General features: G+C 45.3%; 2 protein-coding genes across 4 annotated transcripts in view; one reads left to right on the top strand and one right to left on the bottom strand.

Annotated features, from left to right (window-relative positions):
- Positions 1-23,416, top strand: part of slco2b1 (solute carrier organic anion transporter family member 2B1) — a 233,146-nt gene that overhangs the window by 143,462 nt on the left and 66,268 nt on the right. For all 3 annotated transcript variants that reach the window (XM_062974408.1, XM_062974406.1, XM_062974409.1), the window contains one exon: positions 13,427-13,525. In XM_062974408.1, coding sequence (XP_062830478.1) covers positions 13,427-13,525 — 99 coding nt within the window. The remainder of the gene's footprint in view (positions 1-13,426; positions 13,526-23,416) is intronic.
- Positions 5,936-23,416, bottom strand: part of pgm2l1 (phosphoglucomutase 2 like 1) — a 380,072-nt gene continuing 362,591 nt past the window's right edge. The window contains exon 15 of the mRNA XM_062974411.1: positions 5,936-6,213. Coding sequence (XP_062830481.1) covers positions 6,153-6,213 — 61 coding nt within the window. The 3' untranslated portion in view covers positions 5,936-6,152. The remainder of the gene's footprint in view (positions 6,214-23,416) is intronic.

Here is a 23,416-nt window from a genome sequence, read left to right as displayed (position 1 = left end):
TTGGAAAATGAGTCATTTTGAGTTTGGTCATCTCCTAGAGCAGCAGGATCAAGAACTGAACGCTGTCACTCGTAGCCTAGGATGGGCCCTTAGGAAGGAACGAAGTCAACCTTGTGGTTGAACATTTTTGGCAACCATTGTACAATGGACCTGAGCATCTCAGCACATTGAGAGGAGGAAGCATGGGTGACTGTCCCTTTAAGAGTAGAGAATTGCCCATCTTATATCATCAGCAGTCCCCTTTGGAGTTCTGCCTCCCCATCAGAGTCACACGTGGAAACTTAAGAGCTGGCAATACATTCATCTTTAATAATAATAATAATAATAATAATAATAATAATAATAATAATAATAATAATAATAGTAATAATAATAATAATGTGAAGAACCTGCTTTGATTGAAGTCAAAAATCAGAAACTCCTGAAAACATAGCAGACAAACAATCAGTACAAGAAAACCGCACTACAAACTAGAGCTGACAGCTGGCACAACAAAACATTGCATGGAAAGTTCCTTGACAAAATGGAAGGAAAAGCTGATAAGGAGAAGACCTGGCTCTGGCTCACGAATGGGACCCTGAAGAAGGAGACAGAAGGCCTGATCCTTGCAGCCCAGGAGCAAGACATCAGAACAAAGGCAATCAAGGCCAAGATCGAAAAATCAGCTGATGACCCAAAATGCAGACTGTGCAAGGAAGCCGATGAAACCATTGATCATCTCCTCAGCTGCTGTAAGAAAATCACACAGACAGACTACAAACAGAGGCACAACCATGTGGCCCAAATGATTCATTGGAACTTATGCCTCAAGTCCCACCTCCCAGCAGTAAAGAACTGGTGGGATCACAAACCTGCAAAAGTATTGGAAAATGAACATGCAAAGATACTGTGGGACTTCCGAATCCAGACTGACAAAGTTCTGGAACACAACACACCAGACATCACAGTTGTGGAAAAGAACAAGGTTTGGATCATTGATGTCGCCATCCCAGGTGACAGTCGCATTGGGGAAAAACAACAGGAAAAACTCAGCCGCTATCAGGACCTCAAGATTGAACTTCAAAGACTCTGGCAGAAACCAGTGCAGGTGGTCCCGGTGGTGATGGGCACACTGGGTGCCGTGCCAAAAGATCTCAGCCGGCATTTGGAAACAATAGACATTGACAAAATTACGATCTGCCAACTGCAAAAGGCCACCTGACTGGGATCTGCGCACATCAATCCGAAAATACATCACACAGTCCTAGACACTTGGGAAGTGTGTTTTAGCGTATTGTTATTGCTTGTGGGTTATACTGTTTTAATTCTTTTAATTTGCCTTTGTTTTGTATTGTTATATTGTGTGTTGAGGCCTTGGCCTTTGTAAGCCGCATCGAGTCCTTCGGGAGATGCTAGCGGGGTACAAATAAAGTTTAATAATAATAATAATAATAATAATAATAATAATAATAATAATAAAGTGTTCGACTTGTGATTTTGTGATACGAAATCCAGCATATCTATCTTGTTTGCTGTGTCATACAATAAAATAATAATAATAATTTATTTTTTTATCCCACCACCATCTCCCCGAAGGGACTTGGGGCGGCTAACATGTGGCCAAGCCCAAAACAAAACAAATATGACAGTTAAAACCAATGTAAGTAAATAAAAGCAATATAAACATAACATTCAGATACAAATTAAAAGCACAAGATACAAAAACAACCATAAAAACAGATAGGGAAGGTGATAAAACAAACAATACCATCAATGGATAAAATGGGGGAATCAGGTCAAAAGTGCATGATTTCAAGACTGTTAATAAAGTGCCTGGACAAGTATCAAAACATTTCCTGAGATAATTTGGGTTCGGATAGATAGGAGGGAAAATAAAGTGCGAGGGAACAGTATGTCACTAACAATCTAATATTCATCATATGGTCAGAATTACTTCTTTTTTTTTTTTAATCAGGAGAAACAACCATATCTGAAAGCCAAGATATCCCGTGCCCTACCCAAAGCCTCTTACATTAAAGGAATCATAGAATCATAGAATAGTAGAGTTGGAAGAGACCACATGGGCCATGCAGTCCAACCCCATTCTGCCAAGAAGCAGGAAATCGCATTCAAAGCACCCCCGACAGATGGCCATCCAGCCTCTGCTTAAAAGCCTCCAAAGAAGGAGCCTCCACCATGGCCCGGGGCAGAGAGTTCCACTGGTGAACAGCCCTTCTCACAGTGAGGAAGTTCTTCCTGATGTTCAGGTGGAATCTCCTTTCCTGTAGTTTGAAGCCATTGTTCCATTGCGTCCTAGTCTGCAGGGCAGCAGAAAACAAGCTTGCTCCCTCCTCCCTATGACTTCCCTTCACGTATTTGTACATGTCTCCTCTCAGCCTTCTCTTCTGCAGGCTAAACATGCCCAGCTCTTTAAGCCTCTCCTCATAGGGCTTGTTCTCCAGACCCTTCATCATTTTAGTCGCCCTCCTCTGGACGCTTTCCAGCTTGTCAACATCTCCCTTCAACTGTGGTGCCCAGAATTGGACCCAGTGTGATTCCAGGTGTGGTCTGACCAAGGCAGAATAGAATAAGGGGGAGCAGGACTTCCCTGGATCTAGACGCTATTCCCCTATTGATGCAGGCCAGAATCCCGTTGGCTTTTTTAGCAGCCGCATCACATTGTTGGCTCATGTTTAACTTGTTCCCCACGAGGACTCCAAGGTCTTTTTCGCACACACTGCTGTCAAGCCAGGCCTCGTCCCCCATTCTGTATCTTTGATTTCCAATTTTTCTGCCGAAGTGAAGTATCTTGCATTTGTCCCTGGAGACTGACACCAGTTTAGAACTACAGTAGAGTCCCGCTTATCTGGCTTCCACTCATCCGACACACCAGCAGCTAAACCTGGCAATTCTAACTGGATGGCCCCCCAAGAGGGTCTTCCTTCCTCCAGGGCAAACCAGGAATGGGCAACTTGGAAGCCCCTGAACAGACTCAGAAGCGGAGTGGGCAGATCAAAAGACAACTTGGCAAGGTGGCCCTACCTGGAGGAATCCTCCACCTTGTGTGACTGTGGAGCTGAACAAACAACTCCGCATATGTATGCTTGCCCACAATGCCCTGCCTCATGCACGGAGGAGGAGGAGTTGTTTAAAGCTACAGACAATGCGGTTGCTGTTGCCCGCTTTTGGTCCAAAACTATTTAGTTGCTTGTGATTTCTTTTCTTTTATTTCCATTATTTGAAATGTATTTGCTGTACCAATGCTTTTGACACGAAATAAAAAAAAAATCCGACACACCGTATTATCTGACGCCCGCCCTTGCTCGCTCACTCGCTCTTTCACTCACTCACCGGGCTGGGTCCTGGTTCTGCCGTTGCTGCCGGGACCGGCCCGGTGAGTGGGCCAGTGAGCGAGGAAGGGTGGGTGGGCAGCAAAGGAGGAGGAGAAGGGAGGCCAGGCCACCACCGAGAACAAGGGAAGCATGCTGCCTTTTTCGAGCCCTGGTGCTGACTCCCGTGAACCCTCCCTCTCTCCCTCCCTCTGCCTCCCAGCCTGCCTGCGCCATGACCAGCTGGTCCCCAAAGAGGGGAGTGGGCAGGACGAGGCCCAAGGGCACCGGAGGCGAAAGGGACAGGGTCTCGAGGGCCAGGGGCACCTTCGGTCAGGGGTTTCAGTTATAGAGGAAGGTAAAGGGAAACCCCCTAATAATAGTTTTTGCCATTAAAACTCAGTGATTGCTTCACCATTGGATTGTCACAAGTATGAAACAACTTGAAGGCACACAAAAACTATTCTGAGGATCATCCTTTGATAATGGGCACTTTGAGTTTGGGGTTGTCCTGGGTGGGTTAGTGAACAAATATGTATCATCTCTTCAGAACTTGGAAGTTATCTATGCAGCCTGAATAGAATACCCTGGAAGGGTTCAAATCCCCACTCAACTACGTAAACCTACTGGGTGATCTTGGACAAGTCAAGCCATCTCAATCTAAAAGAAGGCAATGGTGATCCTAAAAAACTTTTGATGCCACTATGCCTTCCTATGATATGGTTTACTTAAGTCAGAGTCAACTTAAAGGCATACAGAAACAGCAACCCCCTCTTCCACCCTCAAATACCAAACGTATAGCAACTTAACAAAGGATAACAGAACACTTGAAATACATTTATAGTTACAGGGGTTTATCCTTACAAAACAGTGGAGGTGAAATATCATACTGTTCCAGTGCTGGTTCATGCTGTGCTTCATGCTGCTACCTGATGATTTTTTATGTGTGGTAAAATGACAATGGGGGAATGGAAGGAGAAAAGATTTTATACCCAGGACAGCAGTTTGTAGCATTCTGATTCTCTTTTTTAAGCATCTGAAAAATGTAAATAATTTAAATGTAAAGAAGCTCCTTCTTCTGCCACCCTCCCTATTACCCTTCAGTTTTGCTTATTTGACATTATGCCCGGTAGTTTTAAGTCGGATAAGCGAGACTCTACAGTACTTCTTTCCATGGGATAATATTGATCTGCACCAAACCCCATAGGATACAAGAGACTGCTGACGGTTGGGCAGTGAAACAGGATGTGAAACTTTGGTGGTTCCCATCCCACCTGCTTCTCAGTTGTAAGCATGGGAGTAAAGTGTGATAAGAGACAAGAGCTCAGAACAGGATGGCTGGCCCATGTCCAGAGTTAATAATAATAATAATAATAATTTTATTCTTATATCCCGCCCCATCTCCCCGGAGGGACTCGGGGCGGCTTACATGGGGCCATGCCCAGACACGACAGCACAAATCAGATAAAACATTAAACCGAGCAGTAAAACTTCAACATGATTAAAAACAGTCATAAAAGTCAATATAGACAATAATATTAAAATCCCGATTTGGGTCAAAAGATCCAGGCCAAGGTGCAAAGCAATATCAAGTTATCAGGGAGGGATAATTATACAGCAGGTGTAATACTTAAAGTGCTGAATGAATCCTAAAAACAATCCAGAGGGTCTACTGCTTAATAGGTAAATAACATTGGGGCCGGGCTGTGGCGCAGCTGGCTAGTAACCAGCTGCTATAAATCACTACTGACCGAGAGGTCATGAGTTCGAAGCCCGGGTCGGGTTAAGCCTCCGACCATTAAAAAAAAAAATAGCCCCGGCTTGCTGTTGACCTAGCAGCCCCGAAAGACAGTTGCATCTGTCAAGTAGGGAAAATTTAGGGACGCTTTATGCGGGAGGCTAATTTAACTAATCTACAACACCATAAAACTGCTCACGAGGAAAAGAATGAGGAAGAACAGCCACCAATGGACGGTGAAGCAACAGCTCCCCCTGTGGCTGGAAATCGTGAAGCTGGAAAGATGTTAAAAAATGCCTCTGTGTCTGTCTAAAACTGAATGTTGTTTGTCTGTTGGCATTGAATGTTTGTCATATATGTGTTCATTGTAATCCGCCCTGAGTCCCCTTCGGGGTGAGAAAGAAGGGCGGAATATAAATACTGTAAATAAATAATAAATAAATAAACATGATCCCACAAGGATCAGTCAACGAAGGCCTTCTGGAATAGCCAAGTTTTCAGGCTCTTCCTGAATGAGAGTAGGGTAGGGGCCTGCCTAATCTCCCTGGGGAGCGAGTTCCACAGCCGGGGGGCCACGGCGGAGAAGGCCCTCTCCCTCCTTTCAGGACATTTCTGCCTCTTTTCAACCCCGGAACATGTGATGAGCTCCGTGCCTGAAAAGAGGCTGAAGTGCCCTCCCAGGGGGAACTGTCTCCATGTAATGGTGTTGGTTGTGGAGTTCTCTCCTTTGAGGACACTTCTGCCTCTTTCCAACCACATGATGGCTGGAAGTAGCTTAACTCTCCCTGCTTGAAAAGAGGCTGAAGTGTCCTACAACTCGGAAATTTCTCTGTGTGATAAGGTGTCAGCTCACCACAGCCGCTCCTGAATGAACACACTAGACTCTCTGTGGTATCACCAGGAACTTTTACTGTAGGAAACATGAACATCAGAAAAGCCAAGAATAGGAGGCTCCGGCCAACCCTCCTTTATATACCCTCCCCCTCATTTGAACAGTCTCTTCCCGCTCAGTAAAACCCCGCGCAAATTCCCCGCCAAGTCCATCAGCCGTTTCTCCTCCGAGTCCTGGGACGCAGGTGTCTTATCAATGTCAGTGACCCTGAAACTCAGAGCCACATCCAGGCTCTAGTAGCAGGGTTCTGACATGGCGTCCTCCTCCCCTTCATCCTGGAAGGAAAAGATTAAACACAACTATTGTTCTCCGCTGTCCAGAGTTCCTTTATACTTTTTTAACAGGCTGCAATGGAATACCGGGTGTACCTTTCCTAGGTCCTTTGGTAGCCTCAGCTCATAGGTCACTTCGTTTATTCTTTTTGCTACCCTGAATGGCCCTATATAGCGTGGAGCCAATTTCTTGGATGGGAACCCCAATTTCAGGTTTTTTGTGCTCAGCCAAACCAGATCTCCTTCGCCCAATTTGTCCCCCTCTCGGCGCCTACGATCCGCAAAGAGCTTGTACTTCTTTTGTGTTTCCCGCAATGCCTCTACCACGGTTTGCCACCCTTGCTTGATTTTGGCCGGCCATTCCTCGTCGGTCTGGCCCTCCCCTTCCTTCCACTCGGGTAGCCTGGGGAAAGGTGCCACCTCCTGTCCGTATACTATTTCGAATGGGGCACGACCTGTGGCCGAATGTACGGCCCCGTTAAAAGCCATCTCAGCAAACGGAAGAAGGTCCGCCCAATCATCCTGTCTATAATTGGTGTACATCCTTAAGAATTGGCACAGTGTCTGTTGGGTACGTTCGACCCCCCCGTTGGTCGCGGGATGAAAGGCCGAGCTCAGGTTCCTTTCTGCTCCTAACAGCTGTAAGAATTTTCCCCAAAATTTTGCAGTAAATTGGACTCCCCGGTCACTAATTATCTTGTCGGGACACCCATGTAGGCGATATACATGCTTCACATACAAATCAGCAAGTTTTTCAGCTGAAGGGAGTTTTGGCAGAGCCACAAAGTGTGCCTGTTTTGAGAATAGGTCCAATATTGTCCAAATGTATCTGTGGCCTCTGCTGGGGGGTAGTTCGCCTACAAAATCCATGGCTACGCATTCCCATGGCCTCATGGGCTCCACCACCTTCTGCAATAGCCCCTGGGGCTTCCCCGGTGGTGTTTTTCCCTCTGCGCATAATTCACACTGCGTGACGTATCCCCTGGCGTCTTTCCTCATTCCGGGCCACCAGCATTGTTTGGCCAACAGTTTAATAGTCCTGGTGGGGCCTAGATGACCCGCACCCTTGTTATCATGGTACTTCCTTAACATTTCTCGTCTTAAACATTCAGGAATATACAATTTCTTATTTACAAACACCAAATCCCCACACAATTCTCCCTTTTCTTTGTTTGTTTGTAACCATTTGTCCATTCCATACGCTCGCTTCAACTCTTCCTCCCATATTTCTCCTCCCCCCGTGGAAATGGCAGTACGTTTGTTTTCTTTGGCCGCTTGTGCTCGAGTTAGTACTGCCAGGCCCCATTGCTTATCAAGAAAAATACTCCCTTCGGATTCCTGAATTCCTCCCCCGTGCTGAGGCATCCGAGAGAGAGCGTCAGCGAGTATATTATGTTTCCCCTGGAAGAATCTGAGTCTGAAATCAAAACGGCTGAAATATTGGGCCCATCTAATTTGCTTCGCTGATAGTTTACGAGGGGATCTTAGATACTGTAAATTTCTATGGTCAGTCCACACCTCAAACGGTGTTCCACTTCCTTCCAGAAAGTGTCTCCAGCACTCTAGTGCTTTTAGAATCGCTAAGGCTTCTCTCTCCCAAATCGGCCAGTTTTTTTCTGTATCGCTAAACTTTTTTGACAGATAGCCACATGGCTTCAGGTTCCCCCCCTCGTCTTTCTGTAGCAGAACTGCCCCATATGCCCGGTCTGACGCATCGCAATGTAATACAAAGGCTTTAGACATATCAGGGTGCTGTAGGACAGGCTCCTCAGTAAAACGCTTTTTAAGGGCTTCGAAAGCTTCCTGGCATTCTATTGTCCAGGTCAGTTTGGCCCCTGGGGCCTTCACTTTGGCTGCTTCTCCCCTACCTTTAGTCTTTAACAAATCCGTTAATGGCAAAGTGAGGCGCGCAAAGTCCTTGATAAATGTTCTATAGAAGTTTGCGAACCCTAGGAAGGATTGCAGCTGCTTCCGTGTTTTGGGGGCTTCCCACCCCCTCACGTCTTCTACCTTCGCAGGGTCCATCGCCACTCCCTGGGAGGAAATCCTATACCCCAGAAAGTCTATCTGGTCTTTATTGAACTCGCACTTGGCAAGCTTCGCATACAGTTTTGCTTCTCTCAACTTTTGCAGGACTTCCCTGACTAGTTCTATGTGTTGCTCCTTAGTCCGAGATACTAACAATATGTCATCTAAAAAAACAAAGACTCCCTTGTACAACAATGGATGCAACACTTCGTTGATTAATTGCATGAACGCGGCGCCTCCGCCGCACAAACCGAAAGGGAGCACACGATAATTGAATAATCCGAATGCACAGGAGAAGGCCGTCTTCCACCTGTCCTCTGGTTTAATCTGCAATTTATGGTACGCTTCAATTAAGTCCAATTTAGTGAATATCTGTCCCTCCGATAACTGGGCGATCAAGTCCTTCACTAAAGGTAGGGGGTATTTATTTCCAGAACTGATTGCATTCAGGCCCCTGTAGTCAATGCAGAGCCTCAGCGTTTGGTCCTTTTTGCGCCTGAACAACACAGGCGCCCCTAGAGGGGAATTTGAAGGCTCTATGAAACCCCTCGCTAGGTTTTTATCAATGTATTTTCTCAGTTCCTCCTTTTCCCTAGCCGACATTGGGTATATTTTTGCCTTAGGAAGCTCTGCTCCTGGGACTAGCTCTATCTTCACTTCAACTCTCCGCTTCGGTGGGAAACAGTCTGCTTCCTTCTCATCGAATACGTCCACAAAATCCCGATACTCTGGGGGTAATTTATCTGCCAGTTCTGCTATCCTGATAGAGTCTTCCTCCCCCCTTTTCCCCGGCTCCCTTTCCACTTCCTGGCTCCCTCCTTCCAACTTCATCCTGAAGATCATGCTCTTATCCTCCCAGTTGATTTGCGGGTTGGCCTGCCCCAGCCATGGCATGCCTAGTATAACATTATAGCTGGCTATTAGTGATATCACAAATGACACCTTTCCTTCCCAACTCCCTATCTTACACTTTACATCTTCGGCACTGTACTTAGCTAATGATCCCGATGCTGTGGATCCGTCCAACTGCGAAAAAGCTATTGGGGATTCTAGGTTCGTTCTTTCGCATCCCAATCCCTCGGCTAATTCAGGGGAGATGATGTTCCTGGAACATCCACAATCCACAAATGCTTTGCAGGTTGCTTGTTTGCTGCCACTTTCCAGCTGAATGGGGACCACTATCATGGCTTTGTCCTGACTTACCAACCCCCCCCGAGTGGTGCCTCATCGGTGGTTCTTCCTCGGCGCGTTTCCCTGCCACGGCTCTTGGTTTGGGCGGGCCTCCGCCTTCCCCTTTTCTCTGCCAGCACTCGGCAGCCCTGTGGCCCAAACGGCCGCACACGAAGCAGCCCCTCCTGCTGGTGCTCACGTTCCCTGTCGGCTCCGTTCCCCTCCCGGCTGGGGTTGATCCCTCCTTCCGGCTCCCCTCTTTCATCTGCGGCCGCTGCTGTAGCCCTCCTCGGTACCTCCTCGCCTGGGCCAGCGATGTCTCGATGCGCCCCGCCAGCTGAATCCATCCGCGCAGTGTGTCAGGCTCATCACGATGCACCGCCCAGGAGAGGATCTCCCGCCTGAGCCCCTCTTTGCCCTGCCTCATGCACGGAGGAGGAGGAGTTGTTTAAAGCTACAGACAATGCGGTTGCTGTTGCCCGCTTTTGGTCCAAAACTATTTAGTTGCTTGTGATTTCTTTTCTTTTATTTCCATTATTTGAAATGTATTTGCTGTACCAATGCTTTTGACACGAAATAAAAAAAAAATCCGACACACCGTATTATCTGACGCCCGCCCTTGCTCGCTCACTCGCTCTTTCACTCACTCACCGGGCTGGGTCCTGGTTCTGCCGTTGCTGCCGGGACCGGCCCGGTGAGTGGGCCAGTGAGCGAGGAAGGGTGGGTGGGCAGCAAAGGAGGAGGAGAAGGGAGGCCAGGCCACCACCGAGAACAAGGGAAGCATGCTGCCTTTTTCGAGCCCTGGTGCTGACTCCCGTGAACCCTCCCTCTCTCCCTCCCTCTGCCTCCCAGCCTGCCTGCGCCATGACCAGCTGGTCCCCAAAGAGGGGAGTGGGCAGGACGAGGCCCAAGGGCACCGGAGGCGAAAGGGACAGGGTCTCGAGGGCCAGGGGCACCTTCGGTCAGGGGTTTCAGTTATAGAGGAAGGTAAAGGGAAACCCCCTAATAATAGTTTTTGCCATTAAAACTCAGTGATTGCTTCACCATTGGATTGTCACAAGTATGAAACAACTTGAAGGCACACAAAAACTATTCTGAGGATCATCCTTTGATAATGGGCACTTTGAGTTTGGGGTTGTCCTGGGTGGGTTAGTGAACAAATATGTATCATCTCTTCAGAACTTGGAAGTTATCTATGCAGCCTGAATAGAATACCCTGGAAGGGTTCAAATCCCCACTCAACTACGTAAACCTACTGGGTGATCTTGGACAAGTCAAGCCATCTCAATCTAAAAGAAGGCAATGGTGATCCTAAAAAACTTTTGATGCCACTATGCCTTCCTATGATATGGTTTACTTAAGTCAGAGTCAACTTAAAGGCATACAGAAACAGCAACCCCCTCTTCCACCCTCAAATACCAAACGTATAGCAACTTAACAAAGGATAACAGAACACTTGAAATACATTTATAGTTACAGGGGTTTATCCTTACAAAACAGTGGAGGTGAAATATCATACTGTTCCAGTGCTGGTTCATGCTGTGCTTCATGCTGCTACCTGATGATTTTTTATGTGTGGTAAAATGACAATGGGGGAATGGAAGGAGAAAAGATTTTATACCCAGGACAGCAGTTTGTAGCATTCTGATTCTCTTTTTTAAGCATCTGAAAAATGTAAATAATTTAAATGTAAAGAAGCTCCTTCTTCTGCCACCCTCCCTATTACCCTTCAGTTTTGCTTATTTGACATTATGCCCGGTAGTTTTAAGTCGGATAAGCGAGACTCTACAGTACTTCTTTCCATGGGATAATATTGATCTGCACCAAACCCCATAGGATACAAGAGACTGCTGACGGTTGGGCAGTGAAACAGGATGTGAAACTTTGGTGGTTCCCATCCCACCTGCTTCTCAGTTGTAAGCATGGGAGTAAAGTGTGATAAGAGACAAGAGCTCAGAACAGGATGGCTGGCCCATGTCCAGAGTTAATAATAATAATAATAATAATTTTATTCTTATATCCCGCCCCATCTCCCCGGAGGGACTCGGGGCGGCTTACATGGGGCCATGCCCAGACACGACAGCACAAATCAGATAAAACATTAAACCGAGCAGTAAAACTTCAACATGATTAAAAACAGTCATAAAAGTCAATATAGACAATAATATTAAAATCCCGATTTGGGTCAAAAGATCCAGGCCAAGGTGCAAAGCAATATCAAGTTATCAGGGAGGGATAATTATACAGCAGGTGTAATACTTAAAGTGCTGAATGAATCCTAAAAACAATCCAGAGGGTCTACTGCTTAATAGGTAAATAACATTGGGGCCGGGCTGTGGCGCAGCTGGCTAGTAACCAGCTGCTATAAATCACTACTGACCGAGAGGTCATGAGTTCGAAGCCCGGGTCGGGTTAAGCCTCCGACCATTAAAAAAAAAAATAGCCCCGGCTTGCTGTTGACCTAGCAGCCCCGAAAGACAGTTGCATCTGTCAAGTAGGGAAAATTTAGGGACGCTTTATGCGGGAGGCTAATTTAACTAATCTACAACACCATAAAACTGCTCACGAGGAAAAGAATGAGGAAGAACAGCCACCAATGGACGGTGAAGCAACAGCTCCCCCTGTGGCTGGAAATCGTGAAGCTGGAAAGATGTTAAAAAATGCCTCTGTGTCTGTCTAAAACTGAATGTTGTTTGTCTGTTGGCATTGAATGTTTGTCATATATGTGTTCATTGTAATCCGCCCTGAGTCCCCTTCGGGGTGAGAAAGAAGGGCGGAATATAAATACTGTAAATAAATAATAAATAAATAAACATGATCCCACAAGGATCAGTCAACGAAGGCCTTCTGGAATAGCCAAGTTTTCAGGCTCTTCCTGAATGAGAGTAGGGTAGGGGCCTGCCTAATCTCCCTGGGGAGCGAGTTCCACAGCCGGGGGGCCACGGCGGAGAAGGCCCTCTCCCTCCTTTCAGGACATTTCTGCCTCTTTTCAACCCCGGAACATGTGATGAGCTCCGTGCCTGAAAAGAGGCTGAAGTGCCCTCCCAGGGGGAACTGTCTCCATGTAATGGTGTTGGTTGTGGAGTTCTCTCCTTTGAGGACACTTCTGCCTCTTTCCAACCACATGATGGCTGGAAGTAGCTTAACTCTCCCTGCTTGAAAAGAGGCTGAAGTGTCCTACAACTCGGAAATTTCTCTGTGTGATAAGGTGCTAAGTGCAATGTGAAACCATCTCACATAGGTCTAAACTCCCTAGTTACTCCCAACCAGAAGGCAGCTATTGAATCCATCAGATTCTTGGCTTCCAATATTAGGTCGGATTGAGCACCCAACCATTAAATAGCCTAGCTCACTGTTGACCTAAGCAGCTCGAAAGGCAATTGCATCTGTCGAGTAGAAAGTTTAGGTACCACTTTATGCGGGGAGGCTAATTTAACTAATTTACAACACCATAAAAGCTTCCAGCAGAATGCAGAAAGGAATGAGGAAGTACTCCATCAAGGACTTGGTGTCACAAGTGGCCGATGAAGCGGCACTCCCCCTGTGGCAGGAATCAAGCATACCCTCATGAAGCCGGAAGCTGGAAAATGTGAAATTGCCTCTGTGTCTGTCTATATGTCATATGCCTAATGGCATTGAATATTTGCCATGTATGTGTACATTGTGATCCGCCCTGAGTCCTCCTTGGGGGTGAGAAAGAAGGGCGGAATATAAATACTGTAACTAAATAAATAAATAGATATGTTTAAGTGGTGTCAAACTACATTCATTCCACAGTGTAGATGCACCCTACACTGCCCGAAAAGTGGAGTTGATTTGAAGGCACGCAAAGCAATAGCAAACATAAATACAAACCAAGTTGATTCAAAATATAAGTCGTTGTTGAAAAGTGCTGGATACATGTAAATATATGCGCACCGAATATGTGTAAATCCGCTTTAATGTTGCAACTCGGGGGGGGAGAAACTTCACATTGTCCTGTGGTTTTCTGAGCGGACGTTTTGTTTTCTCTTGGCAGGAATCCTCTTTGCCACGACCACCATGGGTCCCGCCTTAGCCTTCATTGTGGGCTCGGTCATGTTACGCTTCTACGTTGACATTGACAAGTTTTCTGCAGGTGAGTTAACACAGCTTTTGCAGGAAGAGGTTTGCAGGAGAAAAGAGTCCAGAGGTGCCAGTCCAAATCTGGGTAGGGAAGAATGTTGGATTATGGTTGTATGTGTATGAAATGTAAATCAAATGTTTTCTGCTGTTAGACAAGAGTGTGTGTTTCAGCAATGAAACAGTTAACAGCAGGCTAGTTAGACTGACAGCCTGCTATGACCTATCAGGCATGATTTCCGGCCTTTGGAGATCGGAACTTCCTTCGGACTGAGGAATGTGCTTTCTTATCTCTGTGTGAGTTGAGCTGGTGCTTGCCGGAGCGAAGAGGCTATAGAAAAATGCCAGCTCAGAGCGATGGCTTTTGCTATGCTATGCAAATATGTATTATAGATATTAAATAAATGTTTGGACTTTAGACTAGGTATGTCTTTGAATCTGACATTGACTCTTTGAGTCTGACATTGACACATTGGTGTGGCAGACGATTGCAACCAATTCATCAGGGTGCTGGTGTGCAGAGGATCGATGGTGCTTGAAGAAACCCACACACCCTGACCTCCACACTGACAAAGAATGGCTGGTTGTTAACACTGCGCCAGGTAGAGATTTTGGTCTGCAAGAGATGCTTGCAGACCAAAAGCATCCTACTCCAAATCCCCTAGAGATCATGTCATCACTTGTTTACTTACTCGACCAAACAGTGTTTACAATTCATATCTTGGCATTTTGCTCTAGACCACCCTCTCATTTTATTTATCCAATTGCCATTAATTGGTGGTTTTGCTTTTATCATTTTGCATTTTACTATCTTATTGTACTATTTTGTATTTTGTGGTTTTAGTTTGTTTATTTTTGTCAAGAAACGGTTAAATTGAGACACATTCACCTTCCGTCTCAATTTACCTTCTCCTCCGGGATCTGGATATCTGCACAGTCGCACAGAAAATAAACGCACACTTCGTAGTTGTCAGCTGAAGCCAGCGCCACTTGCTTTTATTGAAATAATATACACTATTTACATAGCCTCACCGGAGCGTAGCATTTGAGCATCCGGCTTGGGCTTGATCGATGGCAGCAAGGGAAGCACATTATCTCACAACTGTCGCCTCCCACATTCCAGAGCAATGACAATGTATTACTATCTGGAAACCACACACTGTTTCCCTCTAGCAATAACTCTCTACTCTATGCCATTAACTCTTACACTACCGGAATGCTGGATTACTTGCATTGCTTTAAACTATAAGTGAAATTTCAACACTACACAATACAATACCTCAACAATTTTATCTGTTTGATGACATTGGTTATATATGCATTTTATTTTGTTTACTATTTGTTCTTGGGCTTGGCCCCATGTTAGCCACCCCGGGTCCCTGCGGGGAGATGGAGGCGGGATAGAAAAATAAATTATTATTATTATTATTATTATTATTATTATTATTATTATTATTATTATTATTATTATATTATGACACAGCAAACAAGATAGATATGCTGGATTTCGTTTCACAAAATCACAAGTCGAACACTTCCCAAGTGTCTAGGACTGTGTGATGTATTTTCGGATGATGTGCGCAGATCCCAGTAGGGTGGCCTTTTGCAGTTGGCAGATCGTAATTTTGTCAATGTCTATTGTTTCCAAATGCCGGCTGAGATCTTTTGGCACGGCACCCAGTGTGCCGATCACCACCGGGACCACCTGCACTGGTTTCTGCCAGAGTCTTTGAAGTTCAATCTTGAGGTCCTGATAGCGGCTGAGTTTTTCCTGTTGTTTTTCGTCAATGCGACTGTCACCTGGGATGGCGACATCAATAATCCAAGCATTTTTCTTTTCCACAACTGTGATGTCTGGTGTGTTGTGCTCCAGAACTTTGTCAGTCTGGATTTGGAAGTCCCACAGTATCCTTGTTTGCTCATTTTCCAATACTTTTGCAGGTTTGTGATCCCACCAGTTCTTTGCTGCTGGGAGGTGGTACTTGTGGCATAAGTTCCAATGAATCATTTGGGCCACGTAGTAGTAGTAGTTGTTATTATTATTATTATTATTATTATTATTATTATTATTATTATTATTATTATTGTGCTTGCATACATGGCAGAGAGCCTTGTACACAAACCAGGGGGCAGAGCTTGTAGAGCAGGCATGGGCAAACTCCGGCCCTCCGGGTGTTTTGGACTTCAACTCCCACAATTCCTAACAGCCGGTCCAAAACACCCGGAGGGCCGGAGTTTGCCCATGCCTGTTGCAGAGTTACTTTTTCAGAGTAATCAGCATTATTTTCATTGCTACTTCATAACTGTCATTTTGCTACATGAATCGTAATGTAAATATTTGATATGCAGGATGTATTTTCATTCACTGGACCAAATTTGGTACAAATATCCAATATGCCCAAATTTGAATACTGGGGGGATTGGGGGGTTGATTTTGTCATTTGAGAGCTGTAGTTGCTGGGATTTGTACTTCATCTACAACCAAAGAACATTCTGAACTCCACCAACAAATGAATTGAACCAAACTTGGCCACAGAACTCCCATGACCAATAGAAAATACTGGAAGAGTTTGGTGGGCATTGACCTTGAGTTTGAGAGTTGTAGTTCACCTACATACAGAAAGCACTGTGGACTCCAAACAATGTTGGATCTGGACCAAACTTGGCATAAATATTCAATATGCCCATATGTGAAAACTGGTGGAGTTTAGGGGAAATAGACCTTGACATTTGGGAGTTGTAGTTGTTGGGATTTATAGTTCACCTATAATTGAAATGGCAGACAAAGGTTTGAGGCAATGAGACAAAGGGAGTTCCGGTGGCTGTAGAAAAAATGACGTTTATTCTCAGTGGCCAGAGAGAATAAGCAAATAAGAAAAAGACCTTCCCCTGTAATCAGGAAAGCGAAGGTGTCAGACAAAGAAACACAGATCCTTATATACTATTTTGGCCTACCTCTATCTACATCACATAGGTATTATCCATCATCAATTAGTGTCAAAAAATGTCTTACTTGGCACTTAACTAAAAAGCTACCATTGCATTTTCCTAAAATATAGGCTCTTTCAAGACCTCTGACCCTCCATTAGGCCTTATCTAAGGAATTCCTATCTAGGCTCTCAGGGATCCATTAATTAAGGAATTCCCCCCATCTTAGCTTTTAGGGAGCCATTAGCACTCCTACACGGCGCCAGGTCTTATCTTGACATCCCAAAAAGCCTTAATTTGTCTTTTGTCCATTAGCTTATCTACTCTTGTTGACACTTAACATATGTCCCTGGCACTCAGGGTGAATTTTGGTCTTGCTTATGGGAAGACAATTATTTGCTGAGCAGAGTGTATTTTTGGGCTATAGGCACACAATTCTGCTTGTGATTACATTTTTCCTATTTCTATTTCTTAACATGATTACATTCAATATATAGTTTCCAATACAAGTATTATATTTTCCCAATACACCTTCATTATAATCAAAGAACCCCTTGAACCCCACCAACGATAGAATTGGGCCAAACTTCCTGCATAGATTTGGGTTCCTAAGACCATCAGAAATATGTGTTTTCTGATGGTCTTTGGCATCTCCCTGTAACCCTTGCAACCCCCCCCCCCCCCGGGGTCCTGACCCCCAGGTTGAGAAACGCTGGTCTAAAACAAGTGTTTCTAACTTTTGCTTCTTCATTTCTTTTTTGATTCCCTGACAATTGGTCAAGTTGAATGGGGCTTATGGGAGTTGGAGTCCCAAACACCAGGAGGACCAAAGGTTGGGGAACATTGGTCTAAATGGCCCTTGAAGTTCCTTCTGGAACCATTAATGCATAATAATAGTAGTCTGGTGCCACTCTTAAGTGGAATGTTTGGTTCTTGGGATTTGTAGTTCCATTGGGTGCTTATGGGAGTTGGAGTCCCAAACACCAGGAGAACTAAAGGTTGGGGAACATTGGTCTAAATGGCCCTTGAAGTTCCTTCTGGAACCATTAATGCATAATAATAGTAGTCTGGTGCCACTCTTAAGTGGAATGTTTGGTTCTTGGGATTTGTAGTTCCATTGGGTGCTTATGGGAGTTGGAGTCCCAAACACCAGGAGAATGAAAGGTTGGGAAACATTGGTCTAAACGGCCCTTGAAGGTCCTTCTGGTACCATTAATGCATAATAATAGTAGTCTGATGCCACTCTTAAGTGGAATGTTTGGATCTTGGGATTTGTAGTTTCATTGGGTGCTTATGGGAGTTGGAGTCCCAAACACCAGGAGAACGAAAGGTTGGGAAACATTGGTCTAAACGGCCCTTGAAGGTCCTTCTGGTACCATTAATGCATAATAATAGTAGTCTGATGCCACTCTTAAGTGGAATGTTTGGATCTTGGGATTTGTAGTTTCATTGGGTGCTTATGGGAGTTGGAGTCCCAAACACCAGGAGGACCAAAGGTTGGGAAACATTGATCTAAACGGCCCTTGAAGTTCCTTCTGGTACCATTAGTGTATAATAATAGTAGTCTGATGCCACTCTTAAGTGGAATGTTTGGATCTTGGGATTTGTAGTTTCATTGGGTGCTTATGGGAGTTGGAGTCCCAAACACCAGGAGAACCAAAGGTTGGGAAACATTGATCTAAACGGCCCTTGAAGTTCCTTCTGGTACCATTAGTGTATAATAATAGTAGTCTGATGCCACTCTTAAGTGGAATGTTTGGATCTTGGGATTTGTAGTTTCATTGTGTTGTCGACCGCGTTTTAGGGGATCGGGCCCCTTAAGGAGAGAGCCGATCCGGTCCTGAGAGAACGGACCTTGGCGGAGCCAATAGGAGAATATGAGCCGCAATACAACCTGGAGCCGAAATGAAGAAGGTCCGCCAAAGTTGAAGGAAAATCCGCCAAGGAGTCTTTATTGAGCGATTCAGCTGAAAAGGACACTAGTAGCGATCATTCAGCCTACTAGCGTACCATATAACCAAAATATAGCCATATTTATACAATGTTTCAGTCTGACAGCCCCTTGAATTTCCCGCCCCGCTCCCCCGCCCATCTGATCGCGGATAGGCTAGAGGGTTGAACGAGGCGGGCTTTCGTTTCCCGCCTTGCTCTGCTGGCCCAATAGGGAGTTGCTTTTTGTCCCCACTCGGGCCAATCAGAGAGGAGAAGGCGGGAGTTATTGGAACAATGAAGTGGCTGAGCAGGAAGGATCGGATTAAATCCTGCCCGGCCGAATTCTAAAGGGATTAATGACAGCAATCAAGGGTTCCTGTCATGTACACGGATTTCAGATATGCCTTGGGGTGTCGGAGGTGGAAGTAAGGATGGGTGGCAATGGGCCCAGCAGGGCGCCTTCCTGAGATGTCCTTTGGAGGAGATATGACAATGTTTGCCTTGAGGGCGAATCACCTTTAGGTCAAAATACTCCGAATTTGGCGACTCCAGCCCTATATTGTCCATGCAATCTGAATCTGATTAGGTTAAGCGACAGCGGATTAACCTTTTGTTTTTTCTGGGAAGGTAAACCTGGGTCATAGGAAATGGGGCAGGTCCTGGGGTTCAAGTGGAGTTTCGAAATATTCCCTATTTGATTTCATGACTTGGCAATTATATGAAATAAAATGAAAAATAAAATAAAGTTGGAATATAAACCATGCTGGGAAAAAATACATATTTTCCGGGGATCCCAAAGAGTACAAATACATATAGGCAGATAGATAGATTTCAAGAAAGTAAGGGAGGATCCATAGAGGTGGGTTACATTGCATGAAGGGGAATCATGAATGATATAAACAATTTGAAAACATTTGATAAGAACGAAGTTCACAACATCTGGGGAACCCAATATGGAAATTCATAAAAGTGGAGTTTTAGCAGCATGATCTCACAATTCATGAAGTTAGCCCAACGATTAGAAATTCATACAACAGTGATTCATGAGGGTGTCCAGGTACATAGAATATGAAAATTCACGGATACATGAGGAAAAGAGTTCATCTGTGGTGGAAGGAATTCATAGAGCTGGCATGGGGAAGGGGCACATGTGGGTTGCAGTCTTTGGAAGTATAAGATTTCATAAGTCCAGGGATAGGTCTGGGGAAGAGTGTTCTTCTCCTTCATAAAATTATGAAGGTATGAATGAAACGTGGAGGGCGCCCGTCCAGGCACCCTCCTGGCAGCTGTAGAGAGGGTGAAGGTCCTTGGAGAACTATGTCTCCCCAGCGGGAGAGCGATCCCCCATCCCCAGTTCACAGAAAGGGACCAGGGATCTCTTAAAACCATCCCGCGGATCGCGGGGAGAGGAAAGTCCGGGATAAGGCTGGAAGAGAGCAGTCTGGCTTGAAAAGAGCAGTCGGTCCCGTTTGACAGTCAGTTGATGAGGTGCCGAGAACTGGACCGATTTTGGTTCCGCTGGTGGTCCTTGAGTCAGGAGCCTTAGAAAGGATTAGGACTAAAAGAAGAGCGTGCCAGGGGTAATTTTGATAAAGATATGAGCCAATTTGTATCGCCCACCGTATTAATCTATGGCGGGCGAAGCCTCCGCCAGGGTTTAAAGATCGGATGGGTTAGTGAGAGAGAGAGAGAGAGAGAAATTGCATGCAAAGGAAGGAGTCAGAGAAAGACACAAAATAACCAGATAGAGAGTGTTACTGTTAAAAATGAAGGCTACTTTTATTGGGGGATTTGTTACATAGTTCAGGGAAGGGGAAAGTGAAGAAAAAAAAAGATCTTTTAATAATAGTCTGCTGCGGTCCCGCTCCGTTCCTTTTGGTGATGGATCTGCGGAACTCTCCGCTGCGGGTCCAAATCAATTTGAAAGCCGGGGTGACGGTCATCAATTGGGTGCTTATGGGAATTGGAGTCCCAAACACCAAGAGGACCAAAGGTGGGGAAACATTGGTCTAAATGGCCCTTGAAGTTCCTTCTGGAACCATTAATGCATAATAATAGTAGTCTGATGCCACTCTAAGTGGAAGTTTTGGAACTTGGGATTTGTAGTTTCATTAGTATATTCTTGCCAGAGCAGTGATTCCCAATCTTTGGTCCTCCAGGTGATTTGGGCTTAGTTCCCAAAATCTATGACCACTGGGCCTGATGGGAGATGAAGTCCAAAACATATAGAGGAGCACTTCAAGGGATGCTGGTCTCTCCACCAAACTACAAATCCCAGGATTCCATAAGTTGCCTTCACAGCACTTAAAGTAGTATCAAACTCCTATAATTCTGCAGTGTCGATTTGCCCTATTAGACTGTATTTCCTTGCATTGGTCATTATCTTTCCAATAGTTTTGTGTTTTGGGACCAGGAGGCAAGTAGGAGCAATAAGGAAACACATAAAACCAAAGCATTGCTATTAGGATGCCCCTGAGCATGCCTTAAAGCAGCCCTTAAAAAGTGATTTAACGAGCAAGCGTGAAGATGCTGCTCATTAAAACTAATGGGACAATTACATCCCCGTTCGAGAGCATATACCTTTTTCATCCCTTCATGTTAAATGTAACCGAATAGCTTCTAATATGTTACTTAGAAGCTCTGCTTTGGAGTCACTAAAGACGTTGGCTGAGCATATCATTCCTGGAAGCGCTTTCCAATTTTGCTGAGCCATTGCAGACCCTTAAACCACCCAATTAAGTCAGGTTTCAGTATTGCAAGTTAAGAGGGAAATTCGATACCGAATATGCTTTGCAGCTGCAGTAAAACAGAAGCAGTCGTTCGCCAAGCCATTTCACTCACTTTGGAAAGTCATTGTAATTCTCTGGCTTTCGATCATGTTGAGTGGGGAATAAATACAGTTATCATGTGCCATTCCGTTACTTTAAGACCTGAGATGCGGAGCAAAGAGAGAATATCCAATGACCTCCATGCCTTTGAAGCCTTTACCTCCTTTCTGTTTGAAACTAGATGCCAAGGTTTCAAGGTTGTACTTTTTGGACAGGGAGGAAAAGGATAATAATCTGGGACGAGTAAGTGCAACTCTATGTCCGTTTAATCAGCAAACATGGAAAACACAAGAATGGCCATCAGATTGGAAAAAATAAATTTATATCCCCATACCCAAAAAGGGGAAACGCTAAAGAATGCTCAAACTTCTGTACAGTGGTCCGTATTTCCCATGCCAGGAAGGTGATGCTCAAGATCCTTCAAGGCAGACTCCAGCAAGACATGGAGCGAGAGTTGCCAGATGTCCAAGCTGGATTTAGAAAAGGCAGAGGAACCAGAGACCCAATGGCCAATATCCAGATGCTGGATCATGGAGGAAGGGAGGAAGGTTCAGACAAATATCTTCTTCTGCTTTATTGACTATTCTAAAGCCTTCGACTGTGTGGATCATAATAAACTGTGGCATGTTCTTGGTGGTCTGGGGAGACCAAGTCACCTTGTCTGTCTCCTGAGAACCATAGAATCATAGAATAGTAGAGTTGGAAGAGATCTCATGGGCCATCCAGTCCAACCCCCTGCTAAGAAGCAGGAAATCGCATTCAAAGCACCCCCGACAGATGGCCATCCAGCCTCTGCTTAAAAGCCTCCAAGGAAGGAGCCTCCACCACACTCTGAGGCAGAGAGTTCCACTGCCGAACAGCCTTTCTCACAGTGAGGAAGTTCTTCCTGATGTTCAGGTGGAATCTCCTTTCCTGTAGTTTGAAGCCATTGTTCCGTGTCCTAGTCTGCAGGGCAGCAGAAAACAAGCTTGCTCCCTCCTCCCTATGACTTCCCTTCACATATTTGTACATGGCTCTCATGTCTCCTCTCAGCCTTCTCTTCTGCAGGCTAAACATGCCCAGCTCTTTAAGCCGCTCCTCATAGGGCTTGTTCTCCAGACCCTTAATCATTTTAGTCGCCCTCCTCTGGACGCTTTCCAGCTTGTCAACATCTCCGTTCATCTGTGGTGCCCAAAATAGGACACAGTGTGATTCCAGGTAAAGTGGTCTGACCAAGGCAGAATAGAATAAGGGGGAGCAGGACTTCCCTGGATCTAGACGCTATTCCCCTATTGATGCAGGACAGAATCCCATTGGCTTTTTTAGCAGCCGCATCACATTGTTGGCTCATGTTTAACTTGTTGTCCACGAGGACTCCAAGGTCTTTTTCGCACACACTGCTGTCAAGCCAGGCATCGTCCCCCATTCTGTATCTTTGATTTCCATTTTTTCTGCTGAAGTGAAGTATCTTGCATTTGTCCCTGTTGAACTTCATTTTGTTAGTTTTGGCCCATCTCTCTAGTCTGTCAAGATCGTTTTGGATTCTGCTCCTGTCTTCTGGAGTGTTAGCTATCCCTCCCAGTTTTGTGTCATCTGCAAACTTGATGATCGTGCCTTCTAACCCTTCGTCTAAGTCGTTAATAAAGATGTTGAACAGAACCGGGCCCAGGACGGAGCCCTGCTTGTGGCACTCCACTTGTCACTTCTTTCCATGATGAAGAAATCTGTATAAAGACCAAGTAGCCACAGTCAGAACAGACCACGGAACAGGAGACTGGTTCAAGATTGGGAAAGGAGTGCGGACATCAGGGCTGCATCCTCTCACCCTCCCTATTCAGCTTGTACACAGAACATATCATGCGACGTGTGGGGCTTGAGGAATCAATCCAAGGCCAGAGTTAAAATTTCTGGAAGAAACATGAACAACCTTCGGTATGCAGATGATACCACTCTGATGTCCGAAAGTGAGGAGGAGCTGAGGAGCCTTCTCACCAAGGGAAAGAAAGAAGAAAGCACAAAAGCTGGGTTGCAGTTAAACATCAAGAAAACCAAGATCATGGCAACCAGACTGATTGACAACTGGGAAATAGAGGGAGAAAATGTGGAGACAGTGACAGGCTTTGTATTTCTAGGCGCGAAGATTCCTACAGGCAGGAAATCAGAAGACGTTTCCTTCTTGGGAGGAGAGCAATGGCCAACCTGGACAAAATAGTGAAGAGCAGAGACATCACACTGGCCAC

The sequence above is a fragment of the Anolis carolinensis genome, chromosome 3, assembly GCF_035594765.1.
Source record: "Anolis carolinensis isolate JA03-04 chromosome 3, rAnoCar3.1.pri, whole genome shotgun sequence".
Taxonomy (NCBI): Eukaryota; Metazoa; Chordata; class Lepidosauria; order Squamata; family Dactyloidae; genus Anolis; species Anolis carolinensis.
This window is presented reverse-complemented; position numbering and strand designations above follow the sequence as displayed.